Raw genomic sequence first — 27,615 nt, 5'->3', positions numbered from 1 at the left:
TGATATATGCACTTTGTGCTACTCAGCATGTAGCAATGTATTTTCACTGTTTAATGCACTTTCCCAGATAAGATCTGTCATTCTCCACATTACTGCAGCATAATGCTCGTAGTACATAAATGTACATGGAGGCAGAGGGGGTTAATAAAATTGTGCCTGTAGTTCAATGCACTCAGAAATCGTGGTTTATTATTTGGATCTCTTTTTTTCCCCGGTTTAGAACCAGTAAGATCTTATTATAAAGGCCCTTTCCATTAGTGTAACTACCCACTGCAAAAATAATGAGTGTTAACTTTCATACAAAGCAACAGAACTGGTGTAAAGCACAAGTCTCTATGGTGTGCACTGGCTGATTGACAAAAGAAATCATACCACAGTGTTTTGAAAAAGAAGTATCCATTGTGGTTGCTTTTAGAAGAATATTTCTTTTAAAAAATAAGATTTCTATTTTTAGTATATACCTCTAAGAAATAAATATTGCTTTTGCAAATTGAAGGGGAAAGCAGTAGAATTTTTGAGGACTTTTATCTTTAGCTAAGCATGATTCCAATTTGGAAAAAGAGAAAAGGCTACATTTTCATTGTCTAATGAAATAGACAGTAACAGAGAATCTCTCTCAGATAGAGGGAGATGTGATTCTTTTTATTGATATCCATCCACAAGTTTATAATTTTTCTTAGAAGCTGGTGATTTCTCTTTTAATATCATCCTGCCACCTCCCTTTTCGTTCCTCTGTTATATTATCAGACAGCTTTCTCCTTTTCTGTCTTGAGTATTTTTTTTGTTGCAGTTTTTCTTGCAAATATTTCATGAATGTTTATGTAAACAAGCAAAGATCTGAGCAGAGCTTCTCTGTTATTGTAAATATCCAAAGCTGTTATCAGACCTCTGTCTTTCTGGTGGTGATTGATGGGAGTTATGAGAATTAGCTTGCTTTCTCAGCTACCTGCAGTGAGAGTCAGCCACCTCATATAGAGTCGTGTAATAGAGTCTCCAACCCCACCCACACTGTGTGGAAGATATTAGCAAAGCAAGTAGGGACTCTTCTACCCAGCCACATGCTATTTGTTCATTCTGGGGCATATGCTGCATTTTGTTTGAGGATGATGCATGTTTTAAGGTGAATAGATTCTAATCTGCCCTTTATCTGCAYGTGTATGTTGCTGGAAACTGAGCAGGGCTGAATGTTACCAACCTTGTCCTTTTAGAAGTTGTTTCTGGACTTCTAGAAGAGACTAAACGAGGTCTTATTCTTATAACTGTGTATTCTACCTAATCAGAGATATTTTTTGACATAGCAGTAGACTTTTTGGATGGGATCCTGTACCTAACATGGCACTAGATGCCTGCTCTTAGGTACTCAACTTTTTGCCTCTTCCTGCTGCTCTTGAGGAGTGCAAGAGTCTCCTGTAGCTCTTGTTGTGTCTGCCAGTCTAAAATGAATGTCTCAGATTTTCTGTAGTCTCTCAAATGACACAATGCATTTATGTTGAAGCAACTGAATCCTACCCTTCATTTAATAAGTGTGAGAGAAATATTTCTTCCTATTCTTTTAGCTATTTGTCACTTGGAAAGCCTGGAGAAGTTTAGATCTCTAGCTCTCTTCTTAATATCCAAAGAAAGATTTTGTTGCTGCAAAATTCGCTGCTCTTTGTTTTTACTTCCAAATACGTACAATAAGTGGCATCCACTTGTTTTTGTCTATATTGCTTTATTTCTGTAACAAAGTTACTTATTGAAATGGCAGTAGGAGACTTAACTGCCATTTTACTCCTTTTAAATGTAGGAAAATGTCAGTGGTGAAGCTCAAGCTGTTTGGCTTTTCTAAAGATCTGTACATATGGTATGTGACTCACAGTGGGTGTATTTTATGGCTGGTATAGATCATATTTTGTAACAGAGAGGTAAACTTCTGTTTGGAAAGTCTTCATATATTACTATTTAGCCTTCTTGTTTTAAGATGCTGTTTAGTATCAAACATCTTGGAGTTTATGAAACAACTTTCCATTTTAAAATTGAATTTCTGTGTTTTGCATTCTGGACTTTCTATGCATGATCACCTCTGAAAATATTTCAAAATGAAGGCCATGGAGTTTGGAAGCACTTTGAAAAGGCTGCCAAAGCTAGACTATTCTGGAGTAGCCAGAGGCAACATTTTTGTTCTGTATCTTTAGCCATTAGACATAAAAATACTGTATCCAGAAAACTAATTAATTCTTTTTCTGCTCTAGTAACAAAATTCAAGTGCAAATGAGGAATGTATGGAGGAGAAATGATAGATCTCTTGCTTAAAAATAAAAGATAAAATTCCAGCTCTCCCTAAAACTAGCTTAAGCTTAAAAAACATGTGTTTTGGCACTAGATTTTCTTCACCACATTTATATTAGTCCTAAAATTTGCAACTGCATAAACTTCAAGAGGGCTATTTATTTTTATAATTGTATGTGGATAACTAAGGTGCTTTTTGTCTCTTGGAGGAACAACGGTTAAGTACCTCTAAAATGATGAAAACAAGCTTGCCATTGCCTAAATTATTGGATGAATGCTTGCTTGATGTACTTGCAATATAAACAATTTATTCTGATTGTCGATTTAAATTTATTTCAAGGTTGGAGAATCTTGACGCTGTATTTTAAGCAGGATTTATAAAGCTCTCATTTCAGATCCAGCTTTGATACCGCCATTCGCTATGCAGGAGCGTGAACTAGCTGTAATGATGTCGCAGTCTCTGCACATATGCTGAAAGCTGAATCAGTGGATCAAATGATAGAGTCCTCATTTATCATTGCTATCAAAGATATATCACAAGTTTTTATTTTGAAGGGGGAAGATGTGATAATCTTTGTTTCCAAGAATAAAACTGTACATGTAGGCAATGACAAGAACATAGACTTTTTTCTATTAAAAATTTAAAATGTACAAAGCCTCTGGTGATACAAAGCAGAAGGAGGCCATGTCTGTGGTCCTGGCTTTTGCCTGCTTCAATATATTGACAGATGCTGGGAGACGCGATAGAAGCTCTGACTAACATTGCTGTCCTGACAGAAAAGGCACCAATGTAACTGCAAATTCTGGTTCCCCTTCTACCCTTGCCTAATGTAACTTTTGTCAGATGGTTTGTCAGGTGGCTTTAAGACACTAACATAAACATGACTTTGCTGGTATAGCTTCGTCTCTACTAGTCTCTCTTTGATTTGTGTGCAAAACTGTAAAATACCTTCATAGTTGACAGTCATTTGGAATGCATTATGAATATCCAAGAGCTAGATTTTGCATTTATAATTGCGAAATTTTCCATTCCTTCTAGAAGTTCTGGAATTCTCCATTTGCAAAGTGCACAGAAAAAAAAAGATCTCTTTCTGGTTAAAGCTGTATGTTGTATGACTTGATTTTAAAAAAACAAACAAACACTTTTATAAGATCTGTTTCAGTGGAACCATTGTTGACCTCACTGAGATTTGGTTATTCTTTCTTTAAACAGGCAACTTCTTTTGTCAGCCAAAGAACAATTCATTTGATTAATGATCATTTTTATCTCTTTGAAAGGATCCTTTCCGACCATTGGGGTGAAGTCTCTTTCGAGATTCCTGAGGGCGGGATTTTTAAATAGCATCCTGGCCCCACATCCAGTGTCAGGGGGTGGATCTTTACCCCCCAGCATTTCCTCTGGTAGGTATTCAAGTCTATTCCCCGACATCAGTTTTTCCCCTCACCCTTTGCCCAACCTCTCCACACCTCTTGGGGAACAAAATCTGGTACTGGTCAGACAACAGGCATATCAGATGTCTCTTTCAATAAAAAGCCAAGCTGAAAGGAGTTGGAAAAGAGAAATTATTCTTTGGGATCTAGCTTTTTTCCTTGAACTCATGTATCGGAGAAAGTGTGAAGGGAAATAATCTATAGTTAAGTGGTCAACTAAAATTTTGAGAAATGAGGCATGGTATCCGCTAATCAAACACTTCAYGGAGCATGCGTATGTGCACCAGGGAAGAATAACTTAAAAAATGCTTGTATGAAATCCCAATTTTTTTGTGACTCCAAATGTAGATTTTTTTTCTGTAAAAAAAATCTGCATTTCCTTGCTAAAATATTGAAGCAAAATAAATTTGGAAAGGCAAAAATCAATTATACTCTAGTGGTTGAGTGCTATATATGCTTCAATAGCTGCAACTTGTATCTCCTGAAAATGCTTTTGGCCTTAATTTTTTAAAATACTTTTTATCGCAGTTTGAGCTGCTCTAACTCTCTCTGAAAGTACATGAGAAAATCCCATTGCTAGTTTTGTCAGCAGAATATTCTACACTGCCTCTAGCTAGGTCCCCAGCAGAGGCATAGCTGAATGATGACGTGAAGGACCCGGGAGGGCTGGCATAGTGTTGAATGTATGCTAAAAAGGAGAACCCAATGCCAGGTAGATAGGCAGTTATCTACCTGGGTAGGTTAGATACTGGGCTAAAACAGGAAAGAATGATAGGTTAGAGGCATAACATTTCCCAGAAAGCCTATATATGCTATTCATTCTCTTCTGGAGCCATTAAATACCATCTGGCACCAAAGCTAATAAATGAAGAGGAAATAAATGCATCTTAATTGTATCTCAAATTAAATTAAAATCAGGATTCAATTCTGTTCCTTCCCCAACTACTTATTTCTATGTAGAATTCATATCTACATGAGCTAATATCATACTTAGATCCTTTCAGGACATCTCACCTGTAACATTAATTACAGTTTTTCTTAAAGAGGAAAAAAAATATCTTAAGATGAGAGTAGGGATCTGAGGAAAAAAGTGATGTACATGTTATTGGTTTGCTCTACAAAATGAACTATTATACTTCTCTATGCCTCATTTTATCCATTGTGATAATTACAGGCCTCATTAATAGAAGATGACTTTTACTATTTAAGAAGTGTTATTACTCCTTAACTTACTTTCCTATTTTGAATGGACAGCTTTTAAGCAATTTTGATGTCTTCTGCTATGACTGTCTGTGTATGTCTTTTGTCAACAGTCTGTAAAACACTTTCCATATTTTTTCTCCTTGGGGTATCTCAGAGTGTTTAATTAAACATTAGGCTATTTTGGCAGTCAGCATCACTATGAGATTGACATCTATTACCAAACAGCTCTGCGGAAGAGTAAATACTCCAGGCCTCATAAAATTTTGACTGTAGTGTTATACATAGCACATCACTGCTTTGGTTAGATTAAAATTGGCTCAACTGCTCCTGTAAACTGTCTTCTCACCTACCTATCTACTTACAGGTTAATTTTGCTTGTTTAAATGGTCCTCAGGACTTGTTTTCTCAGTGTTTGTAAAATTTGTATCACAGTTTAGGAGCCTTAGATCATAACTGTTAAATGAGTGTTTTTTACTAAAACAGGCTCATAATTTCTTGCTATTCAATGCTGTTTACTAAGAATTGTGAGTCAATCTGATGAAATATTCAAAATGGGGGAAAATGCAGTTGCAGTAAGTGCAATGTATACCCTAGCAAGATAATGGAAGTAAATGTTATTGTTTAATAGTGGCAACAGTAAAGAAAACGCATCCCAGCAGCAACCCCACGGAAACTTTCTATCTTCTGGAAAATGAGGGTTGTCAGGTAGCTGAAAGCCAGTGAGTAACTGTGATAAATCCAGCAGATGAGATGTGTTCCCTTGAAAAACAGTGCATGTTGGGGGGAAGGTGGTATGAAACTCCATAGTTAAACTCAAAAATTGCTGTTAACAAATGTACCCTAACGATCTTACCTGTAGTGCTGCTTTTTAAGTGTTACTTTTTTATTTTAACATATTTGGATTTACATTAAGCATAATCTTAGTTCTTAATTGCCTCTCTCTGTTACAGAGATGACCAGAGGATGCAATTTCTATTTCATAACTCTATAAATTACTAAGACCACCTTTGCTGTACATGTGAGCAAACCACAACAGATTTACTATATTTTTTTGCAGAGAAACAGTCTCTTTRTTGAGGAGAGCATTGATCTGGGATGGGAGAGACTCAGACGTGAATCTCTTACTTTGCATGATTCAGTGGAAAAAATACATTCCTTCTTGAATCCTTAATTGCTAATACAGACTAAGAAGGAACATACACGCTGCTCCTTCTTGTCAAAAAAACCTGCATTAAACACCTGAACCTCTTTTCTGACTATTACCTTACCACAAAACAAAGACACCTGAGGCAAAAATACTCTAAGACTGTTCTCAAGCAGCCTCTGGCTGTTTGAAGGACAGCAATAGGTGGGCCAAATCATCTCCCCATTGGATTCTTGATGCCTCTTCCCTTGTCTCGGAGTCATTAAAAGTGAGGCAATCATTGTTTGTGTGTTTGCACTGGAGGGAAGTCGACTGGATTGCTACCTCTGATAGCAGAGTGCCCCTGCCTCTGTTATTGGAGACAGCGGATGCATATTTGACAGTTGCTTTTATAAGCCTAACAGAAGCACTTAACGTTTAATAACTTCACTGAATGATAACGTAATTGCTTCACATATAGTTTATGTGTAAGATTTCAATGAATTTAACTGTGTGGAAGGCTTAAAATGCCTGCATTATTCTGCTGTTAGGGTCATTGGGAACAGATAATGAGATGGGTTTTATTTACTGAAACGTTTAACTCAAGCTAAGTGGCAGATTTACTTGAAAATAATCAGAAAATTTATTCCGTACTCAAAGAGAAAATGCTTTTACATCTGTTTTCTGCAAAATATACAGGGTGTTTTTCCCACTGGAGTTTTAAAGCCTGAAACAAAAGCTGAATTGGAAAGCCTCCCTATGAAGTACCTGGAAAACAGCTTAGTGGGGCAAGGTGGTGGTTAGTTTCCTTTTTTCCCCTTGTACTTTTTTCTCAGTAGAKAGTGGGTTTTTTTAAACCATTACACTGACAGCTGATATTTAATTCTATGTAGTTTGGTGTATGATTTCAACCTGTACAGGGGTTCACTTATGTAAGAGATTTGSTTATGGTTGCCTCATTTGGTCAACTAAAGATGGATTTATGTTGCTGGCATGGGCCTTACCATTTTTTCTGCTTAAATAGATTCCCTCAATTCTAGATGTTTTTTGCCTAAACATGACTATATTAATGGACTAGTGCTTGTACTTGAAGATCTTTTCCAAAGGCTGTCACTGCTATATAGCAGTTTCATTAAAACCAAGGCTTGCAACAGGCCTATAAATATCTATCCTAGATTTCTGCAAAACAGGCTGCTTTTCAGATAGTAGCTTCCCCTTGATTTAGCTTTCATATATATTGTAAATTATTTAGCTACTAGTTAGACCACTTGTTAACAGTACAGATTCACCGGACTTAGTTTTTTGATGTAGGCCTATAACCTAATACATCATGACAGATGGATTCACATACACAAAATATACTTTTTCTCAAGTGACATCCATGCAAAAATTAAAAAGAATTCTAAAAGCACTTACCGATCTACACTGATCATACTTTACACTGGCATGAGTTGTGGAAGCTAACCCTTTGCTTAATATTACATGCACATTATAAAAATAAATAAATAATCTGCCAGTCTTTCATCTCTTTCTTCGAATTCTAACTTCTCTATATGTATAATGCAGTTCACTCCATTTGGGGGAAACTCTTAGCTTGTTACTTTCCTACTGTGTATTTGCAGCACTTGATTTCAATCATGTGAAAAGGGTTTGAGTTAGCTAAATGCATACCCCTCTTGTATAGCAAAAGTTAGTGGTAGATAAACCTATGTTAAGTTGTCATCCTTGAAGGATGTTAGAGATTGTCAAATCTGCTGCTTGGAGAGGGAAGGAGGGAAAGCAAATACTTTTAGTAGTATCTGCTTCAAGCTTTCTTGAGTTTTTCTGGTGACAGAAACAACTAGGATGTGTGTCAGTCTGTGAGAAGCTATGGAAAGGTCTCTTTTAAGGTCCTTTTTCTTGGGCCTCCCCCTGCACCCTTATGATTTAGCATCCAAACTACATTAGCAGGAGAGGTGGGAAAAACACCAAAATTCCCCAAGCCTCCTATTTCATCCACAGAGCACCTCTCTGAAGCTTTTGTGAAATTATCTTGATGTGATTTTCTTTAAATGATGTATGAACATCAGTTAATTTCCTACCACTTATTTTGTGAGAGTTAATTATCTGGCTATTTTACAGATAAGGAAAATGAAAAATGGAGAGGTTAAGGCTTGGTAAAACATCTGCACCTGTGAGTCTCARAAATTATTTTAAAGGCAAGAAACAAATGAGGTTGCCTCTCTTTCCAGAAACTTGAAAGTGATACAGGACAATTTGTTCACTGCTGTCTTGGAAATGGTAGTGACAGCGRTCCACTTCCATATTAAATACTTTTTACAGAAGATATCCCCTTCTCAGTGCTTTACTGCCTGATTGTCTATGGCTGTTTGTTTAACATACACTGTAATATGCTTATTTAKTACAGGGAGCTTCTCAAAAATCTCAGACATAAGTGTAGAATATTAAATCAGGTGGTTATCATTTTTCTTTTCTCCAAAATTAATATTTTATTACAATTTCCAAGTGCACCTGAGTGAGCCCGTTGTTCTTTATATTGTATAAACTGACAGTTGAGAGCAAACTCTATTGACAGACCCTTATTGAACAAAATTACTCAACAAGAACCGTCAAGGAACAATTATTCGTAATGAAACTCAACTATAATTTTATGGTACTCCGATAATGAGAAAAGTAACCATTAATYTTTTTCTCAGTAAATAGTTTTCCCTACTTTGGATTGCACTACTAAACTGCTGTATTTTTTGTGAAATGAAAACTGCTAAACCTTTCTCAGTSACTAACAAATTGATTCTTTTGCTGCATATACATTTTCTAAGATATCTGAGCCAAATGGTTCTTCCAGTTATGCTTTCCAGCCTCAATGCTRTTTCTGTGGTATGTCTAGCCGATAACCTTAGAACTGATACATACTGACACTCTCCCATTAGCTAGGCAGAAAGTACTTCACGACCAAGATATGGATGAGCAATAAGTAACATGAATAGTAGAAACTTTCAGTGCTCATCTGTTAGGGTTTGGCTCGAACTGTAGAACTGGGATTAAGCTCTGAGTGTATGACTTGGTAAAAGGAGGTCTTTGTTCTCCAACCTTGCTAAGTGGCTAATTTCATGCTCAGTCAGCATAAATTATTACAAAATTTTAGTTAKCCTTAGAAGAAATTTGGAAAAGGTTATCTGGGTATGCATTTGTTYTATATAGATGTACACTCCTACTATATATTAAGAAAGACTAAGCACAGAAGATATGCGAAGTCATTGTAATTGAACAGGTGAACTGAAGCAAGTTGCTCTTCAGTACTAATGGAGAGGAAAGACAGAGGCTAAAGAAACATGACTGTCCCACACAGAGAAATATTTTTTAAAAATCCATACACAGTTACTCTTTGTTTCATGATGAGTGAGAAAAAAGATATGAACTCCCTTTATAGTCTAGCTATATAGTGGGGATGTGAAAACAGGTTGAAAGAAATATTTGAGTTAACTATTCTCTCCAGCTTACACTTCATGCAATCTTCAGTTTGGGGTTTTTTTTAGAAAGGAAACCAAAATACCTTTACCAAATTCAACCTGATAAAGTATCCTTTCAAAGTCCAAGTGAATACTGTGTGTGGAAATAATCTGCCTGACTTTGAATTTTACACACTTGCATTTTACAAGCCTATTTAGGCCCCTTTGAGAGTTGATGAAGATYAGGTAGTTTGACTGACTCATGTGACCTATTTGAGATGCGTAATTTGGAAAATCTGAATCTTGCCATTGAAATGGCTATTTCTTTCTCAGTTGACCATAGAAGGAATCTAGACATCTTTAGCTGTGGAGATGTCTGAAGTTGTGGGAGATGAACACTACCCTTTGTTTTTCTTCCTCACATGTCAAGAAGTTTCCACATTTTTCTTATTTCTTTGAGATGTATATGCCTGTTTAACAGTCTCTGCATCTAGAGTTTCCTACTTGACCCAGCTTCATTGTGACTCTAGTCTTTTGTTCATGATGAAAATGATACTTGAAGGCAGAAGCTTGAGAATGTGTTACTTCATGTCCTGAAGATTCAAAATGTAGAAGAGAAATAAGGGGRAAAAAAATGTGATCGTAAAAGTTTCACAATGTTAGGTCTAGTGCACCATTTTCTCATCAGAGTGCTGACTCAGACATTTTATTTTCTCAATTTTTKATCTACCAGTTTCCACATGTTGCCACTGAAGCTTTCTTTGTGGATTTCAGAAACTTCAGGAGTCTTCATATGTGGCCTCCACTATCTTGAAATTAGAAAGTATGCCTTGTTCATGTGTAGAAAGAAACAAGATACTTATAAGCAGTAAAGAAAAGATGCTGGCTCATCAGTTTAGGATAGTTCAAAAGTTTAAAGACCATGTGGACCACTAGCGTATAAGGAAATAGAAGCAAAAGAAGTGTACTCAAATGGTAAATGAAGAAAATACTCTGAAGTCTAAGACAATCAGGCATAGTAATGAATAACCAAAAATTCCCTGACCTTTTAGAGTAGAATGAAAATAATATCTTAACCATGTCAATATACTTATGAAAATGCAAAGACATGTTCTTCTGCAATGTAAGTAATGCAATCTTATATTTTGCTCATTTTCAAGTTTTTGTTGTAACTTATAGCTTCTAAATGTAATGCACCCACCTATGAGAATATGTAAATTCRTAAGAGATGAAGTAAGTTTTGTTTCTTATGTTGCATAAGTATCGTTATATATCATGGTCTATTGATCATTTATGGAAAGCAAAGTTCCTTATAAGCAGATTTTTCTTTAATTCCTTTAAATGCCCCAGGGTCAGCTCTTGATGAAGTGAGACCCTGTGGACTGAAACCATGTTATCTAATTCTGAGATGTGCGTAGCCAAAGAACATCACTTGTCCTTCCCCCAGGAGGATGTCAGAATGGTTCCAGGATATATATAACCAAGATTTTGATGCCTGGTGGCAGACATGGGTTATTGTAATAATCTGTGGAGGTTGTTGGGCAACTGCCATAATTCAGAATAGTTTATAAGCTGCATCATTTTATCCCAAGGATCCAGTTTTGCACACTGACTTCTCAGGATCAGGGGAACATRAAGACGATGCAAAGCCCTCATTGTACATGCTGCTTTCAGATACTTTGCCTCCCACAGCTTTTTCTTGCAGGCTAAGGACTTGATTTTGCAGTATCCTGGCCAAGTCACTTCACCTCAACTTCTTATTGCACCCCGTACATGGATTTATCTGTTTATATCATATGGCTACAATAGGTTGGTACTTGAAAAATAGTGTAAGATCCTCAAATCAGATGCATCAGCTATACGTAGCTGATACTTAGCTATGCTTAGAATAGTTCATGTGGCAACTTTCAGRGCTGTTCTACAAATGCACTGGCCCTTGTTGCCCTCTATATGTATATCTGAATTCTGATAAGTAAACTTGCCCTATGGCTGAAGATATTCCTTTTTTATTATTATTATTTCTATTTGTAGTATTCAGGCAAACATAAGTTGCAGGAATAAAACAGAATTTCTATATTGGACTTGTAACGCTAGTGAATATGTAGACAGAGACAATACAGATACCCTACCGAACGCAGAGGAACTCGAAGAATTTTTTTTTCAAAGATTCATGCCTAGAAAGGAAAACTGTAGGAAAAAAATCAAAATTTAGACCAATGTATTGTATTTCTATAATATAATTCTAGTCACTATTTGTTCCTCATCCACCTACCTCCAAGCAGGAAAAAAAAACAACTATATGGGTTTTTTTTTACCCTCTACTACATTCCATTTGCCCCTCTCACAGAAAGACAAGAGTAAGAAAACAAACCATGGAAAACAGAATACAAYTGCTTTCATTTTACTGTTTCACTTTTCTTTCCCTCAAAAGCTTCCAGCATCTCTTTTGTAGGCATGCTGGAGGATTGATTTGCGTTCAGGCTTGGAGAAGCAGCTGCTAAAACTGCCTTCATCCAGTGATCATTCTACCTTTGTCCTGTGAGAAGCTAGGACTGCTCATAGTGCTTGCTGCTATGGGAGAGGAAGGCCAGAGGATTTGAGAAGGCGTTTCAGAAGTATGAAAGCAACATACCAGATTGTCCTTGCCTCCAAAAGATACCAAGAGACATGAAATCTTGCCAGTGGTTTATTGAGTAGTGAGTGTAAAAGTGTTGAGTATAAAATTGCAGAAAAACAGCTCCAAGAACAAAATGATTTTTTTTGTTGATACATTTTGTTCAATTGTAAGTGACAACTATATACCTATAATTTGTTGAATAATACACAGTAACTGATGTTCATCTATATGTTTTGTATTTTTAGCCATTTATTTTCCAAAGATGTCTGCCCTTGACTATACTGGCTTAACTAATGAAATTTGTTATGTAGGATACATAGAAAGAGTACTAATAACAAGATGAGTAGGCTCTATATATGTGATTTTCTATAGCAGCAGGATATATGTATGTTTATGCTATCCTATTTGCRGCCTCTGATTTCTGAAGTCTAAAGAGAGGCTTAGAATTGCAAATTTTTTTTAGGTTACTTGGAACATAGGTCTCCATTTGGGGCCATCTGTAATGTAAATYAGTAATGTAAGTGGGGTGGCTTGCAGCAGAACTGCCATTTGCTTCATGTGTATTGATTTGAGCTTACAGTGTGCTGATCTCGTGCTCCCAAAATGGGTAGATTTTTTTTTTCGGTTCTTTTTTTTACATAATCACTAGGTTGTTTCTTTTTTATCTCCACTGCTTTAGTGCCATGGAAGAATACATTTTTTTTATTCCCTGAAGACAGCTCTCTGCTGATGCATACAACTGCTGTAAATTCTATCAGTGACAGGAGTCAGGAAGCTCCAGTGACAGAGCCATGGCTCTCCTACTGGAAACGATACATAATGAACAGCACTAGTGTGAAATCTAGGGAAGCATTTCAAGTCCTGCACATTTCTGTGGCGGACAAACAGGGTTTTACTGGGAGCATTTCGCGCTCTAATAGAGTACTGAAAGGCCCGGTGCTAGTTAAGGACGTGTCCGTGCATTTCACTCTGTTGGACTTGTAACTGTAGCAGGAGATTAGTTAGTGTGGAACACAAAGCAGAATATGGCTGCGGAATGAAAAAGTATCTGCTGCCTGGGTGACTTGTGGGAGCATTCCCGCACACGTGAATTCTGACCTGCAGAATTGATGGGGCAGTATTTTCTTATGTGAGCTAGAGAGCAGATTCAAAACATTTACTGTTTAAGTGAAAAAAATAGATATCCTGTGTTTATGTTAACAGAGCTATTCCCATAATGGGTATTAAAGATTTCATTATAAGTAAAGACTAGAGAAATGAGCATGTACTAACTGTATTCTTTTTGGAGGATTAATCTTACATAAAGAATTCATTAAAGTGGGCTTTGCTGCATTATTTAAAATGACAACAGGAGACAACAAGCTGAATATTTTGTCATTGATATGACACTTCAAATTTTCATCCTTATTCATCATGCTACCATTCAATTAAATTACACACTATCAAAAGCCTATGTTTTGGAAAAAATTAGGAAGAGTACTAAAAATACATATGATACGAATTTTAAATACAATTGGTATTCTGCATTATTCTGTAGTGTATAGCTTTTTTTTCACTCCTGCTTTTATTAAAAAAAAAACAAGCAGATCGATCAGTGGAAAATAAAAAAGAATTGTAACATACTCAGAGATGGCATGACAATATCAATACAGGATGTTTGTCATTTATGCTGTTCTTATTTGAAAGGCATTACAAGGCAGTACTGCTGTGTGAGAATTCCAATGTAAAACTTTCTCAGGGGTAAAAAAAAACCACTTTGTCATAAACAGTCAGCCACTTTTCACAAGGTGTATTTGCAAACAATGAATGTTCCCTATGCTTTCTACGGATTTGTCTCAGTTCTGAATAATAAAATTCATGTCCTTTTTTTCTGGATCATGCAAAGCACTAGGTCTACTCTTGCATGTTCAGCCTGGGTTTCTCAGAAGCTGAGAGCCTAGGAGATTAGCCACAGCCAGACACTAGTCCATGTGCAGTGTGCAAGGAGGGGCAGCTACTTCAGCCRGTATCCCAGACATGGGTCTGGCATTGAAGAAGAAATTGGGAATATCTACAGTTTCACAGAAATTATAAAAACAATGAATGTGGGTATAGTATCGCTGTATGTGTCATGTATAAATAGGATTCTAGTTTTTTATTGTTACCTTCAGGATGTAGTAAAATGCTATCTTTGTTCAGTAAGGTGCTGTAAATGCTAAATGTACCATACACAGTTTGTAAAATCCGTATTTGGGTTTAAAACCAATTACATCAAAACCCTATTTATTTAATTCTTCTACTTAAAAAGTCTCTTTTCTGACAGTACTCCCTACTCCAGCCCTGCTGGGTATCTAAAACTGCTGCAAGAATGATGCAGTTGGCAGATTTTGTCATTGTATCTATCTTCAACCCTCTTTATACTTCATTCTCCCCCAACTTGTATGCTGTCTTCTGCCAGTGTCTGCAGTTTTTAGCTCCTGGATGCTCAAGACTTCTGTCTTTTATTCCAAGTCCTCTTTGCTCAAAATGTTATCTTTTTTGGTGTCCTTTTCCCTACCTTCTCTTGTGTAGGTCTTGACTATAAAATTAACCTGGTTCTTACTCAGATATCATCTAAAGTCCAAGCTTGTACTTGTGTGAGAGCTCTAATCTGAACTGATGATGTCTTTAAACTAGGGTTCGAGTCTGCATTCAGCTGGTGATTTCCACCCATGCTGCACGGGCAATCAACATTCATCCCAGGAGTGTCTCTTGGCACATGCTGACTTGCCCATGCAGAGCTCCCTGCGGCCAAGTGTGAGCTTTCACTGGTGCCACAGCAGGTTCACATAATGCTGGCACTGCAGTCTGTGTCATCCTTCTGGGCCTTCAGTGCCTTTCTCACCTCCATCGGCGTTGTCTCCCACTTATGTTTGTCCATAAACCTCTTTCTTCAAGTAGGGAAGTCTGTATGTTTCCTATATGTAAGTAATCGTAAATACAGGAAGATTCAGTGCTTTCCAGAGTAGCATTAGTCTACACCATGATAAAATAATCAAAGATAGCTTCTTCCTCTCAAAAACCTCTGCACCACCTCCCACCTTTATTCACYTCTGTCCTTGTTTTGAGGTTGAAGAATTCATCTTTCTTAGTGCCATACAGGCAACATGGATTTTTATAATCTAAGTGATAATTTTTTTTCTTCTTTTTTTGGTTTATAGCCAAATGCTACACTAGTTTAAAAAATCTCTCAGTATTATTTTTCAAAGTCAATTCTGTAGCCCACTTTAAAGCAGAAACAGTATCACCATCTTTGTTTTTACAAAGTTCAGCACAGACYTTAATCTTTTCAAGACTCAGGTTGTACCACAGCATAAATGATAACACCTTCTCTTTGCATCTAAAAAAGAAATAATATCAGCTAATGTCAACCTTTTGTCTTACCAGGAACCTTGTTCCACGCAAACCCTGGGCTGGTTGCCACCCTCTGACCCCATTGAGGTTAGGTATCCAGATTGTGCTCTGTTATGTTTGAGATATCAAAAACAAGAGTTGTGTTTTCAGAGTTTGCTTCCCAGATCTGGAACTGTTGGAGTGCAATGGCTAATCACATCAGGATCTGTGTTTTTCACAAGGACAGTCCTGTCTGTCCCACTGCCTGTTCTTGGCACTCTTGGTGACTTTTAGTCTCYGGCCTGAGATGTCTGATGTTCAGATATCCGCCCTGGATGTGCCAGGGTGCTGTTCATCCCCATGTCTCGGCTGGCTTTGCCAGAGCTGATTTCTAGTCACAGACGATCAGGTGTTAGTGAATGGAGAGTCTGTTCACAGAGCTCCAAAATCACAGTGGAATCAACACTAAAGTTCCTCTACAAGGCACTGAGCTAGGGAACAAAATACAACCTTGTATATTGGTAATCAAACAAAACTTAATTGAGTAGCATCGCTTTACCCTATGCAGTGTAGATGGAGAGGGCCACTTGATTTTCTGGACCTGTTTTTCCACACCATGGAAATCAAGATATGTCCTACCTTCTATTTCCTGAGACTTCATACATTTGTATTTGTAAAATAATTGAAGATCCATGTATGAAACTTGCRAATCTATAAAATTATTGAAAAAAAAGTTGTTTACTGGGAGTCGAACCTGTGCATGTTCCATTTTGGTGAAAAAATGTATCCACTAGAATCTACTGTGGAGTAGAATTTTTTATTACCGTATCTTCAAGTAACTGAAACAATAGTCAAAACAATTTTGATTTGCATATACCCCAAAGGCAAATGTCATGCTGACTAAAAGTCTTACTATATTGTGTGTCACAGTCCAGCTTGGAATACATAAATTTCTTCAGTAATATATCAAACTTGCTGCCAAAATATGATGACTTTTATCAAGTGTTGGCATACTAGAAGAATTATTTGAAAAGGTAGTGTTAGGATCCAGATTTAAGACTTTTGCTTAAGGGAGTCAAGGCTTCATGATTGGTAGTGGCTTCATATTTGGTAGTGTCTCATGAGGTTTACACAATCTTGCATCAGGTTTATTTGAGATTTAGCAGCATGGAAGGGGATACAGATGGAGTCTGTGGGGAGCTAACCTCAGCCTCTGTGACTAAATGTATTGTTCACCAAAGTTCAGGAATGCTTCATGATGTGGTGATCTTCCAATATACATCTACTTGTCTAAAGATAAAAACCTAGTTATTTTGATGTGCTTACCAAATCGTGCTCTTCTTGTGCTATCATATGGAAGAGCTGATTTTATTTGTGTAATTCAAACAAAGTTGGCTAGATATTTATTCTTGAAAAGACTCACTTGCATGGTGCAGTATTTTCATCAGGGATGGTTTGAAGTGTTAAGGCATATCATTTCAAGTGATTAAAGGAAGACATCAAGCAATTTAAAAACTAATAAACACTACATAGTGAAAGACACTAACGTCTTTTTTTTTTAATCTACTAATAAATGCATATTTAGATGCATTTCATAGTTCATTTAGCCTAGAATTGGTCTGAGCAAAATGGAATACAGGTTTGCTTGAGGTTTTTTGTTTAGTCTGTGAGAACATGAGAATTAAAAACTGTCTTTACAAAATATGTATGAAAATTGTACGCAAAATGTGGATGCATCTAAGGAGCATAAAAGATGTAAGGAGTGCCTATGAAACTCTAGAGAACCTCACATAATGTCTTCTGGAAAGCATAGTGTGCCAAAGAATTACAAACAGGAARCTAGGGGCATTGTTTCAAAGCTCAGCAGCTCCATTTGTCATTCCCTCCAAGTGCATATTTTCCATACGGGTTTTTTATTTGTTGATTTACCAAGAAAGAGAAAGGTCTAAGTGACTTAACCAAATATACTGTCAGAAAGTCAGCTTTACATCCATATTTATTGCAAGATGCTGTTGTCTGCATCAGTTTGGAAATTACTGCTTGCTTGAGAGAGCCCACCTGTAAAGATAGGTTCTGCACACAGTCAGATCTGCGAGTATGAGTGTGCCGTTAGTTTACTTTTCTTGATTGTAGGATATTTCTTTCATATGAATATGCCAGTCACTTGACAATGAGCTAACAGTAAGGGTAGGGGAATCTAGAATATGTTTGCCATGTAAGAGATTAGGCTATCCGACTAGTCAACATTAGCTGAAAAAAAATAAAGCATTTATTTTCAAAATGCTGTGATCTCTAAGATAGAGCTTAGAAGTTATATATCACYTAAGCTTATAGTGGAAAACCCAGGTATAACCAATGGATGTAGATGCATATGAACAAACTGATTTAGCCATAGACACACACTTCAGAAAGGCTATCTGAAAAAAATTAGGAATGTAGCTGAGAATTTTCACCCTGAAAAAAATATACTATTGTGCAGACACTGTTAATACTGTTGTATTTTGAGGACCTAAAATTGAAGGCAAATATAGAAACAATGCCAAATTAGGGTACAAAAAATGAGAGAATATTGTGAGGACCTTCAGGAAGATTTGAATAAGGTATGTGAATGATCGTCACTGGGGTATGTGAAATTCAATGTTAACATGTTGGGAAGGAACAGTGAAACCACTCACTCAGGTTTTTGAGTTCAAGGCTAGCTGTAACAGCTCAGGAGAAATGYCTGGCTGTTGCTTAATGAATGGGGTAGACAGTTTACTAAACACTTTCACTATTAGTCAGACAGCATATAGAAAAACGGAGCAGAAAATTGTGCTGGAAATACCATAATGCTGTTCTGCACTTTCTCACCTTTCTATATTATTTTTTCTTTTTTTCTCATCACGCTATCTAAAGGAAACACAACAATAATTTGAGAGGCAGAGSGAAAAAGTAATGAAATGGGCTTCTTTTGGATTTGAATAAAATTGAAAAAGTTGTTGTTTCAAGAAAATGAAGTGGGCAGTTGTGTGATTTCACCAGTTAGCATATTTCCTAGTTCACACAAACGCTATAAGAGAAAGGTATTCTCAGGAAAAGAAAGGTTTGCCATTTTAAGACTTCTCACCCGCTTCCCAATCTTACTAACATACTTATTCATTGCATTAGTTTTGCATATATTATTATAGCTCCTTTGTAATATTAACAATTCTAAAACGACCTCTTGCYGCCTAGCCTGATTAGCATGCTAATGGGCCTCTCCTGTCAAGCAGTTCTAGAGTGGTAGTTTATTCCTGGATATGAAAAGTGAAATATTATAAAGTGTTCAGTTTTAAACCTTATGTTCTGGTTTAGACAGTCTTTCAGGAGATGAAGATTGCTGTTATTCTGCTTCTAAAATGGCGTAATTTGGATATAATTCCACCTGGAATCAAACAGTAAAGCCACGTTAGTTGAGCAAAACTTTTGACTGGGACTGTGTTTGTTTTAAATACACASATGTGAATCAGCATTTTCCTGGATTGAATCAATATACACCAATACACACATACATACAGTCTAGATTTTAAATGAAGATCTATCTCTCAATCTAGATTTTTGAGAAATATTTATCTATATATCTCTATGTCATTAAATCATTATGCTTTTTTTCTTTGAGAGGGAAAATTATAGCACTGAATTTGTAATATCTTGAAGATGGCTCGTGATTTTTTTTTTTTGCCTTACCTCAAATATATTCCAAAATTTTATTGTAAAGTATATATGTATTCAATGTACATTGAGACAGAACTGTTCTTAATGGAAGGTACAGTGAATGTAGCTATTTGGAACTAAAGAACTCTTCTTTGATCCTTTTTTAAGAAGGGGAAAATACATCAGAGCAAATTATATGCATTCTGGTAATCCAGTACCACCAAAAAACTTGATAGAAAATATTGCTTGGAGAATAACACAGGGAAGTGTGTTTGTGATATAAATGAGGATTTTGAAAGTAGGCAACATATTTAAGTAACGTGAATAATCTGTGCATAACAGTTGGAAACATAACAACCCCATAATATGTCTATAATCCTAATGTGTTTCTTTGCTGTTTTGCAGGCAGACCAGTAATGATTGTAGTTGAATACATGGAGAATGGATCCCTTGACTCCTTTCTGCGGGTGAGGTGCCATTTTCTGATGACATTTGAATAAGAAGCCATTCTAGGTTAAAATTTTAAATCATTTATCATAAATTAATTTCTACATAATGTTATTCATGGATTTTTAGTGAAGAATAGAAACATTTCCCCCAGGGTACATTTCTGAGGTACAGTGATACATTAGAGCATAACTGGAAGAAAAAAGAAGATTTAAACTTAAGAATATAATTGATTTCTTCTACAAGAATAGTTCCCATATTTAGCAAAATGTATCTCAAATGGTGTTATTATGAAGGAAAAGATATATTGAAGCACAAATGCCTTGCCTTATGGAAACTGTTCATTTTGCTCAATCACCTTCAAAAGTACTTTGTTACGATTTTTTTGGTTGCTGAGGTGTAGAATAGACTCAGTAATTGATTTATACTTATTTATGGTTACTTGCATTTAACAAATTGAATTAGAAAACAGTTCATGGGTGAAATGTCCTGGCACTAACTGACACCAAGAGGTCACTCAGTAGACATTAAAGAAAGGCTATAGAGAACACGAAAAATATGTTGACACAATTGCATTTAACTTTTTTGGAAAAGTAGAAGAAAGGGAAGACCTTAGTAGAGGGCTCTGGCCTTAAAGCTAAGCTTATCCTAAATAGTATCTTTGTTGATAGAACCACTGGAAACAGTCCAGAGGCCTACTAAGACTCTATGTGAATAATTCAATTGTGGAGTGTTTCCAATGTGCCTTAAAAAAATAAATGTCAACAACCCTTACCATCTCTCTGCCTTGTTGTTGCCATCTTGTATGATGGTAAATCTGGGGCTGTAGGCAGGGTCTAGAGCAGAAASCTATGGTTCTGTGAATTTGTGATTTGGATCCCAAGTGTAAAGAAGAGGAATTCAGCATTGAATTGTAAAAATGTTTGCAGAAAAATATACATGATGATGATCAAGGCTCCTATGGTAGCAGGAAATAGGAACTGCTGAGAGAAAAGAGTGAATAAGCAGGAAGGAAAGACTACACAGCACTTCAGAAAGAAGATTGGTAGAATCAGCAGGAAAGGGAGAGAAAAATATATACATAGAGTACCTATTTGACAACAGGTTGAGATAAGAGGTAGCCACAAGACAAGAAGATCATCTGGAACAAGAGGATGCTACACTGAAAGCACATCAGAACCGTTACTTTAGATATTTCTAGACATTGCTTCCCCATTCATTTTGTTTTTAACTATTCCATTTTTTCTTCCTCTGGCAACTCTTGCTCTCCTCTTCACCAACTCTCCCAAATAATTTTTTGATTTTTTTTGTCAAAACATATGACAGAGACCTGCTAGAGCTTGTCAAAAACATACCAGCACCACAGTTTCTGATGAGATCTTGCTGATCGCTAAAAATTATTTTCTCGTATCAGAAAAWCTCTGATATCATCAAGCTTTTCTAGAAACTGAGATAGTTTTAAAAAATCACCTCTTTTTCTTCCTTCTGGCTCATCTGTCTGCCTGTATGCAGGAGACAGACAGTTGCTGATTTGAGGACCTGGGGCTACCATGGTCTGTAATTTTATAGCAGTGCCCCAGGAAGACTTGCCTGGGCCTGGAACTCGATTCTTTTTATGTGTGTGTATGCAGAACTTTACAGAAGAGAATAAAGCCAAACATTGAAATCATCCACGAAAGAGAATTACCTTCCTCTGAATTGCTCTAGTATGGTATCTACATTGCAATTATTCTTGATATACATTTATTTATTGCAATAATTACTATTTATTAGAGTACTTTTAGTAGAAACTGACATCAGCAAAATTATGATATTATTGTGAAGCAGTGCTTCTCACAGATATATTTCCAGGCAAAAATGCTGGGGGGGAAATGTGAGCTAGTAATTTTTGCAGCTGGTTTCCGTGTATATTATTTTATAACTTCAGTTTGCACTTCAGATGTGGTTTATTGTTCTAAAATGCTTTTAAAGAGAATTTTAGATAATAGTCAGCATCCAAAAACAGTGTAGATATATCAGCAGCATTCCTGTTGATAATTAGCAAAGCAAATGGCTTCAAAATATCCTATTTACAAAAAAAAAAAAAAAAAAAAGCTACTTCTTTAATAGTTGTTTCCTGCAGATACAGATTTCCACTTTTAAAAGCTTTTGTGAAGCTACAAAGAAGTAGAGAGAGTTTATAATATAGTTTGTCTTATTATTTTAAACTATGACTTTGTTACAGTTCAGAGTATTTTTAAAGACAGAAAGCATATTGGAAAAAATCCATTTTTACAATTAGAAAGAGTCCTCCTCAAATCTCCAAACATTAACCTAGACATCAACGAGCAACATCGCTGACCTGACCTTCTGCAAAAGCCTGCAAAAATGGATTAATCATACAATGTCCCCTCAAAGTGAGACTCTTTCATGGACTAAGTGAGGCGATTAGAGAAGAAAGAATTGGCATGGAAGACATTTTGCCATCAGCTTCCTCACTACATTGATGAGATGTTAGCTTTCACATCATTATCTTTTGTGCTAAGAATCATAAACTTGAAATAAAACTCTCCTTGTCCCCTGAAGTCTTAAGGGGCTTTACATTCTGACTTTACAGATGGACAAGTAAAGTACTGAACTGTTCAGTGATCTGCGCAGTATTGTGCACAAAGTGCATAGCAGACCCTAGAAATGAAAGCCGGTCCCCTGATTCCCAGGCCAGTGCCTTAAATMCACCCTGCAATTTATTTAGTGCTATATTTTGGGTTCAGTTATGTGGCCAAGTCCCCAAACCAGCCTTCCTTTCTACTACTTATAAGAAATAGAGAGCAAGCTCAACTAGATCAAATGTCTTCCCTGTCCCCCAAAATATCTGCCCACCCAAGCACTAACTTTAGGGCAAAAAAGTAGGCACGCATTCACAATATGAAGCTGCTTCAAATATATTCATAATGGAAAAATATCAGCTAATTAGAACTGATTTTGTGAGATCATATTAATTAATGACAGCAGACTGTGTACCACTAGACATCCCAAATTGCTAGAGACTCTTGACACCAAATTTCCTTATACATCTTGCATTATTTTTTGCAATTACATCAACCTCATTTCTGGAAGGTGAAACACAGTACGTTTTTTTCTCATTTAAGATTGATGCATTAAGTCAATCATCCTCCAAGATATATCATCCTCCAAGATATACCTTCCATTTGTTTTCAGTGAAGTGGTTCACCTGACCAGAAATGAGGTGCATGTGAGCTMGAGGCTTTCCTTTTAGTATTACTTCATGAGCTGCCAGATAGAAGGACTCAGTGCTAGGAAAGAAAGTGGCTAATACCTTAGCATGGGAATGGAGGAGACACAGGTACAAATTCTTGTCTTACTGCAAACTTGATGTGTAGACTATGGGCAACACACATTGTCTTTATGTTTCAGTGACTTGCCTGTGTAATGGAGATCTTAGCAATCACTTATTCCACAAGCATACAAGGAAAACAATAAACATATGCAAAGGCTGACAGGGCAGCTATCTGTATTGATGGAAAGATGTACTAGATGGATGGTTGCGGGCAGATACATTTGCTCAGGCTTGTTGATATGGAGCACAGAGGGCCTGACAAAGCAGACATCTGTGAGAAAAGCAGGAACAACCCCGCCTCCAAAACTGAAAGCCCCCAAACCTTTCTAACAAGCAGTTTGCCACGGCTGTGGGCTTGAAATGCCTGCATACTTGTAATCTGAGTGTGGCCACAACTGAGTAAACCAGACAGGTACTTGAATCACTGCTTGCCGGTCTTAAAGTCTTCACATATGACATAAATGTATTCTGTATTTTACTGAGGGAAAGCAAAGATGAGTGCCACATTGTACCCAAGGCTGTGCAGCAGGTTGGAGGGCAATATAATAATATAACCCACAGCTAAACCTCAGTTTGACTCCCTAGCTGTTGTGCTATGACACAGCAACATTTCCCTCAGTCTTGCCTGATAAAAGATTACAACAATTAGTATCAAAGTTCTTTGCCCTGAGGTTGGGCCTTTCAGCCTGATTTGCCCAATTAGCCYACTCACTAAGTAGTTGCCTTAAACACTTAGGGAACTGTTAAAAGTTGAATCTCATCTGCTTTTTTCATGGCATGATCTAACAGGTCGTTCTTGACTGAAGTAATTGGATTTAGCATCCTATAGACGATGCCAGCTTCATAAGGAAGCTGGGTGGTTTGTGTGCTTGGGGGAGTCATTGCTGCTTGGATTCAGCTGTGCAGAACACTGCCTGGAGAACATCTGCTGCCTTTGCTTTGCTCAGTCTTCACTCTTGTGGTGCATTGTTCATTACAAGGATTTAAACCRCAGAAAAGGAACATAGCTCAAAACTGACTTTTGGAGATCTCTTTGTTTGTGGCTGGCTACTTAGAATCCTGTAAAATAACCCAAAGGCTGCCACCAGAGTATTTTAATTTGCTTCACTGTGCTGTCTGTGAGTTTTTTCTGCAGCTGCAGCCTACCAGACTGCCCTCACTGTTTTATTCCCATTTAGAGTCTGAGGCATGCCRATCAATAGCTAGCATCGTGAGGAAAGAAGTAGCCACACAACAATATTAATGTCATCAGAATTCTAGTTAGAATGCATAGCATCATAAAATGTTCTTCAAGAGGCCTAATTATACTAAAATAACCTATCTACTGTATCCATTGTATTTGCTCATTCTTTTTTGTTAGAAAGGGCCTGTGTTCAAGAGAAAGGTGTTTAGGTTTCAGAGGAAGACATCTAGTCTTACCACTTTGGGAATCTATGGGTTCTAGGAGGAAGGGATTCATTTGCCTAGGGTAATCATAGGTAAACATTGCCTTGTTCATTATTACTATGTGCAATAGTAATGCTCTTCCTACCTAAGTGCTCTTCTTACCTAAATGCTCTTCCTACCTAAAAACTTGTCACTGATGCATTTCCTTTCACTTCAGAAAATGAAAATACACATTAAAAAAGCTAGATTTTCTTACAAACATTCACAGTATGCAAAAATCCTGTAAAACAATTAGATTATCTTCTTCTAAAGAAAATAGTTTCTAAAGACTCTGTGAAAAGTAATATGCTTAACTATCTTAGAGCACTAACTGCAACAGAGTGTGTAGCAAAGRAAACACCAGAATTCCTCAGCAAATTTTAATCCCTTCAGGTATGTATATTAGAGGCCAAAATAAGTCTAAAAATAAGTGCAAAGCATGTTATTAGAAAGACAAAATATTATGTGTTGCTCTGATGCAATAATAGTTATGAATTTATTCTCAGAGCAGCTTTGCCRTTATGTTCACCCTTCTAACAAGAGGTTAGATGCTGCAGTAGACAGCTGCATTCAGAGAGGGTGGGAGAAAGGGTGAAAAAAGAAAAATGAAGACATGTAGAAAGTTCTATAAAGTGTTGTTRTAAAATATATGCTGTAAATCTGTCTGATATGACCTCACTGGTCAAAGTCAGCTTTGGGGAAAAAAAGGCCAGATGAACTTTGATAATTTTAATGGTTCCTGTTATTATTTATCAGCAGCCAGAAAGGAAACAACATTAAAGCTCATAACTAATGTTCCTTCTTTTGCCTTCTTTCACATGCAGCATCCATGTGCACTTTTATTCATCGGAGTCATAATTTTCCTGGTAGGATAAAGGTAGCATTTTAGTATCCTTTGCAACAAAATCCTGTTTTACAAAATAACTCAATAAAAAAGAAAACCTGCACTGGAGAATGCTGATACAGATTTTTTTTTTTTTTTCAGAACCAAAAAAACACTGTCGAGCAGTTAGAAACTGAGTTTGAATTAACTTATAAGTGAAATTACAAGCAGGCTGTATTCACATGACTCAAGATTAGACTGAGAAGCTAGTATTATTCATGCCACAGAGCAAACATTCGCTCTCAAGAACATTTTACTCTGTTTAAGAGTGGGTAGAAGACAATGTTTCTAATACTGCTGTGAGGTCATATGCAGTGTTTTAATCATTGTAGATAATCTTACTACTCARCAACAAGAGATGTATTACAAACAACTATCTTGTACTGGAAGCCAAAAAGATTTCCATAGTTAATGTGGAAACTAAACTTCTAGTGTTTCAGTGCGCTCTTTATTTATGAGGATTTGTGGATAATACATAAGAAACCAGGAGATTAGAACAGGGCCAATGTAGCCTTGTCTTTAAAAAGAGGGAAAAGAGCAAGCTAGGAAATTACAGGCCAGTCAGATTAATGTCAACTGCTGTAACATTTCTGGAACAAATTATCAAAAAAGTATTTATAAGCACCTTAAAGATAACAATGTGATAAGTATGAGCTAACATGGATTTGTCAAGAACAAATTGTGTCAAACATTCTGGTTTCTCTTTGTAATGAGTTTGCAAGCTTTGTGGATACAGGTGAAGCAGTTAATATCATAAATCTTGACTTTAGTAAGGCTTTAAAACTCTGTCACATGAGATCCTAGTGAGCAGCTGCAGAAATGTGGTCTTGATGGAACTTCTATATGTGGATGCACTACTGGCTGCATACTGTGTGGAGAGAGTGGACTTTGGATAGAAAGATACATGAAGTAGGGTTGTTTTGCAGTACATGTTTCCCCATATTTTCATTAACCTCTGGATCCTTAAAATGAGACTACAAAAATTTTCAAGCAATGCAAAGCTGACTGGTAATGCAGGCAGATAGGAGGACAAAGATAGAATTTAAAATCACCATGGCAAATTTAAGAAATAAATCAGAAACTAATTAGTTTTAGAAAGTAATTAGAAATAMGTAAGGACAAGAGCAAGATACTCTACTGCAGCTGGAACCAACAGCTGTAGAGTAGAGGACAGAGAATAAATGGTCAGGAAGAAGTTCATCAGAAGAAATGAATCTAGAGTCTACAGTACGCCAAGGATGTCATGATGCTGTGAAAATGACAGATACCACACTGGAGTCTAGAAACGGGAACGTACTTGAAGTGATCCTTCCTCTGTGCYTGACATTGGCAAGGCCTCAGAGTACTATGTCTGATTTGGGCCATAACGGTTCAAGAAGTATATGAAATAGCTGAGCAGAATCCACAACAGAAACAAGAAAGAATAGGTGTCAAGAAAACAAAACTTGTGTCAATGAACTTGTGTTTAGCCCAAAGAAAAGGAGTAGAGAGGTGATGAGTCTTCATATACATAAAAASCAGTTGCAAAGAGGAATTAAAATCTGTTTTCTCTATCAATAAAGGTGCAATTTTCAAGGGAGACTAGGCAGTAAGTCTGATAGTCTTTTTTAGGCTGGCCTTAGCATACAGTGGATAAGAGAAGAAATAATGACCCTAATGGTCTTTAAGAAGAGACATGTTAGAAAAACATGCTGGRAATGATGTGGAGTGAGGAGATGATCTGGATGCCCCTTGAAGTCCCTTTCAGCTCCGCAATTCTGTGATAGCTGTKCTSTRGTGATGTGTACCAAAGCAAACAGGGACAACTGGTTATTCCAGGCCAGCCCTTTATGGTTGCTGTAGGAAAGGAAAACATTGTCACAGATTACAAGGCTAGATTTCCTAGTAGTAGAAGCAAGATGCACATCTATAGTCCATTCTGTTGACAGTATAAGAACCCATATTTTTAATGCTTGAAGAGGCACTTAGATTCTTGTCCTATGGGATCACTCAGTAATCACACATTTAAAATGAACTAAAGTAATTTCAGTTTTATGTTTTATGATTTTACATGTTATTAATTGTATGGAATCATGTTAACAGCTAATTAAAGAAAAAAWTTGACATAGATCAGTACCAGTAGTAAAAATCTGAATGCCATCCACATGATAACATAAAGCATGAGTCATATTTCTAGGTAATACCAAGTTGCAACTGTAGTCCCGAAAGATTTATCCTAATAAAGTTCTAGTATTTACATGGTAGAACAGTAATAATAAATACGTAGCAAAAACCAGATTCTTCATAAAATGACCAAAGAAACCATCACCAGTGATTATGATATGAGTTGGACCTAGGAGCCCACACTAATTTCAATGCTGTACTCAGTCTAAAATAAGATACAAATCATATGCAGTAAATTATTTATAC

General features: G+C 36.6%; 1 protein-coding gene across 4 annotated transcripts in view; it reads left to right on the top strand.

Annotated features, from left to right (window-relative positions):
* EPHA6 (EPH receptor A6) overlaps nucleotides 1-27,615 on the top strand; it is a 509,782-nt gene that overhangs the window by 419,952 nt on the left and 62,215 nt on the right. For 3 of the 4 annotated variants that reach the window (XM_085323057.1, XM_085323055.1, XM_085323059.1), the window contains 2 exons: nucleotides 3,547-3,669; nucleotides 19,520-19,581. In XM_085323057.1, the coding sequence (XP_085179183.1) occupies nucleotides 3,547-3,669; nucleotides 19,520-19,581 (185 nt within the window). The remainder of the gene's footprint in view (nucleotides 1-3,546; nucleotides 3,670-19,519; nucleotides 19,582-27,615) is intronic. The other variant, XM_085323058.1, reaches the window with a different exon arrangement.

The sequence above is a fragment of the Rhea americana genome, unplaced genomic scaffold (genome assembly GCF_003343005.1).
Source record: "Rhea americana isolate MKP2758 unplaced genomic scaffold, rheAme1 scaffold_81, whole genome shotgun sequence".
NCBI lineage: Eukaryota > Metazoa > Chordata > Aves > Rheiformes > Rheidae > Rhea > Rhea americana.
The sequence above is the reverse complement of the archived record's forward strand: the minus strand, read 5'-3'. Positions and strand labels throughout refer to the sequence as shown.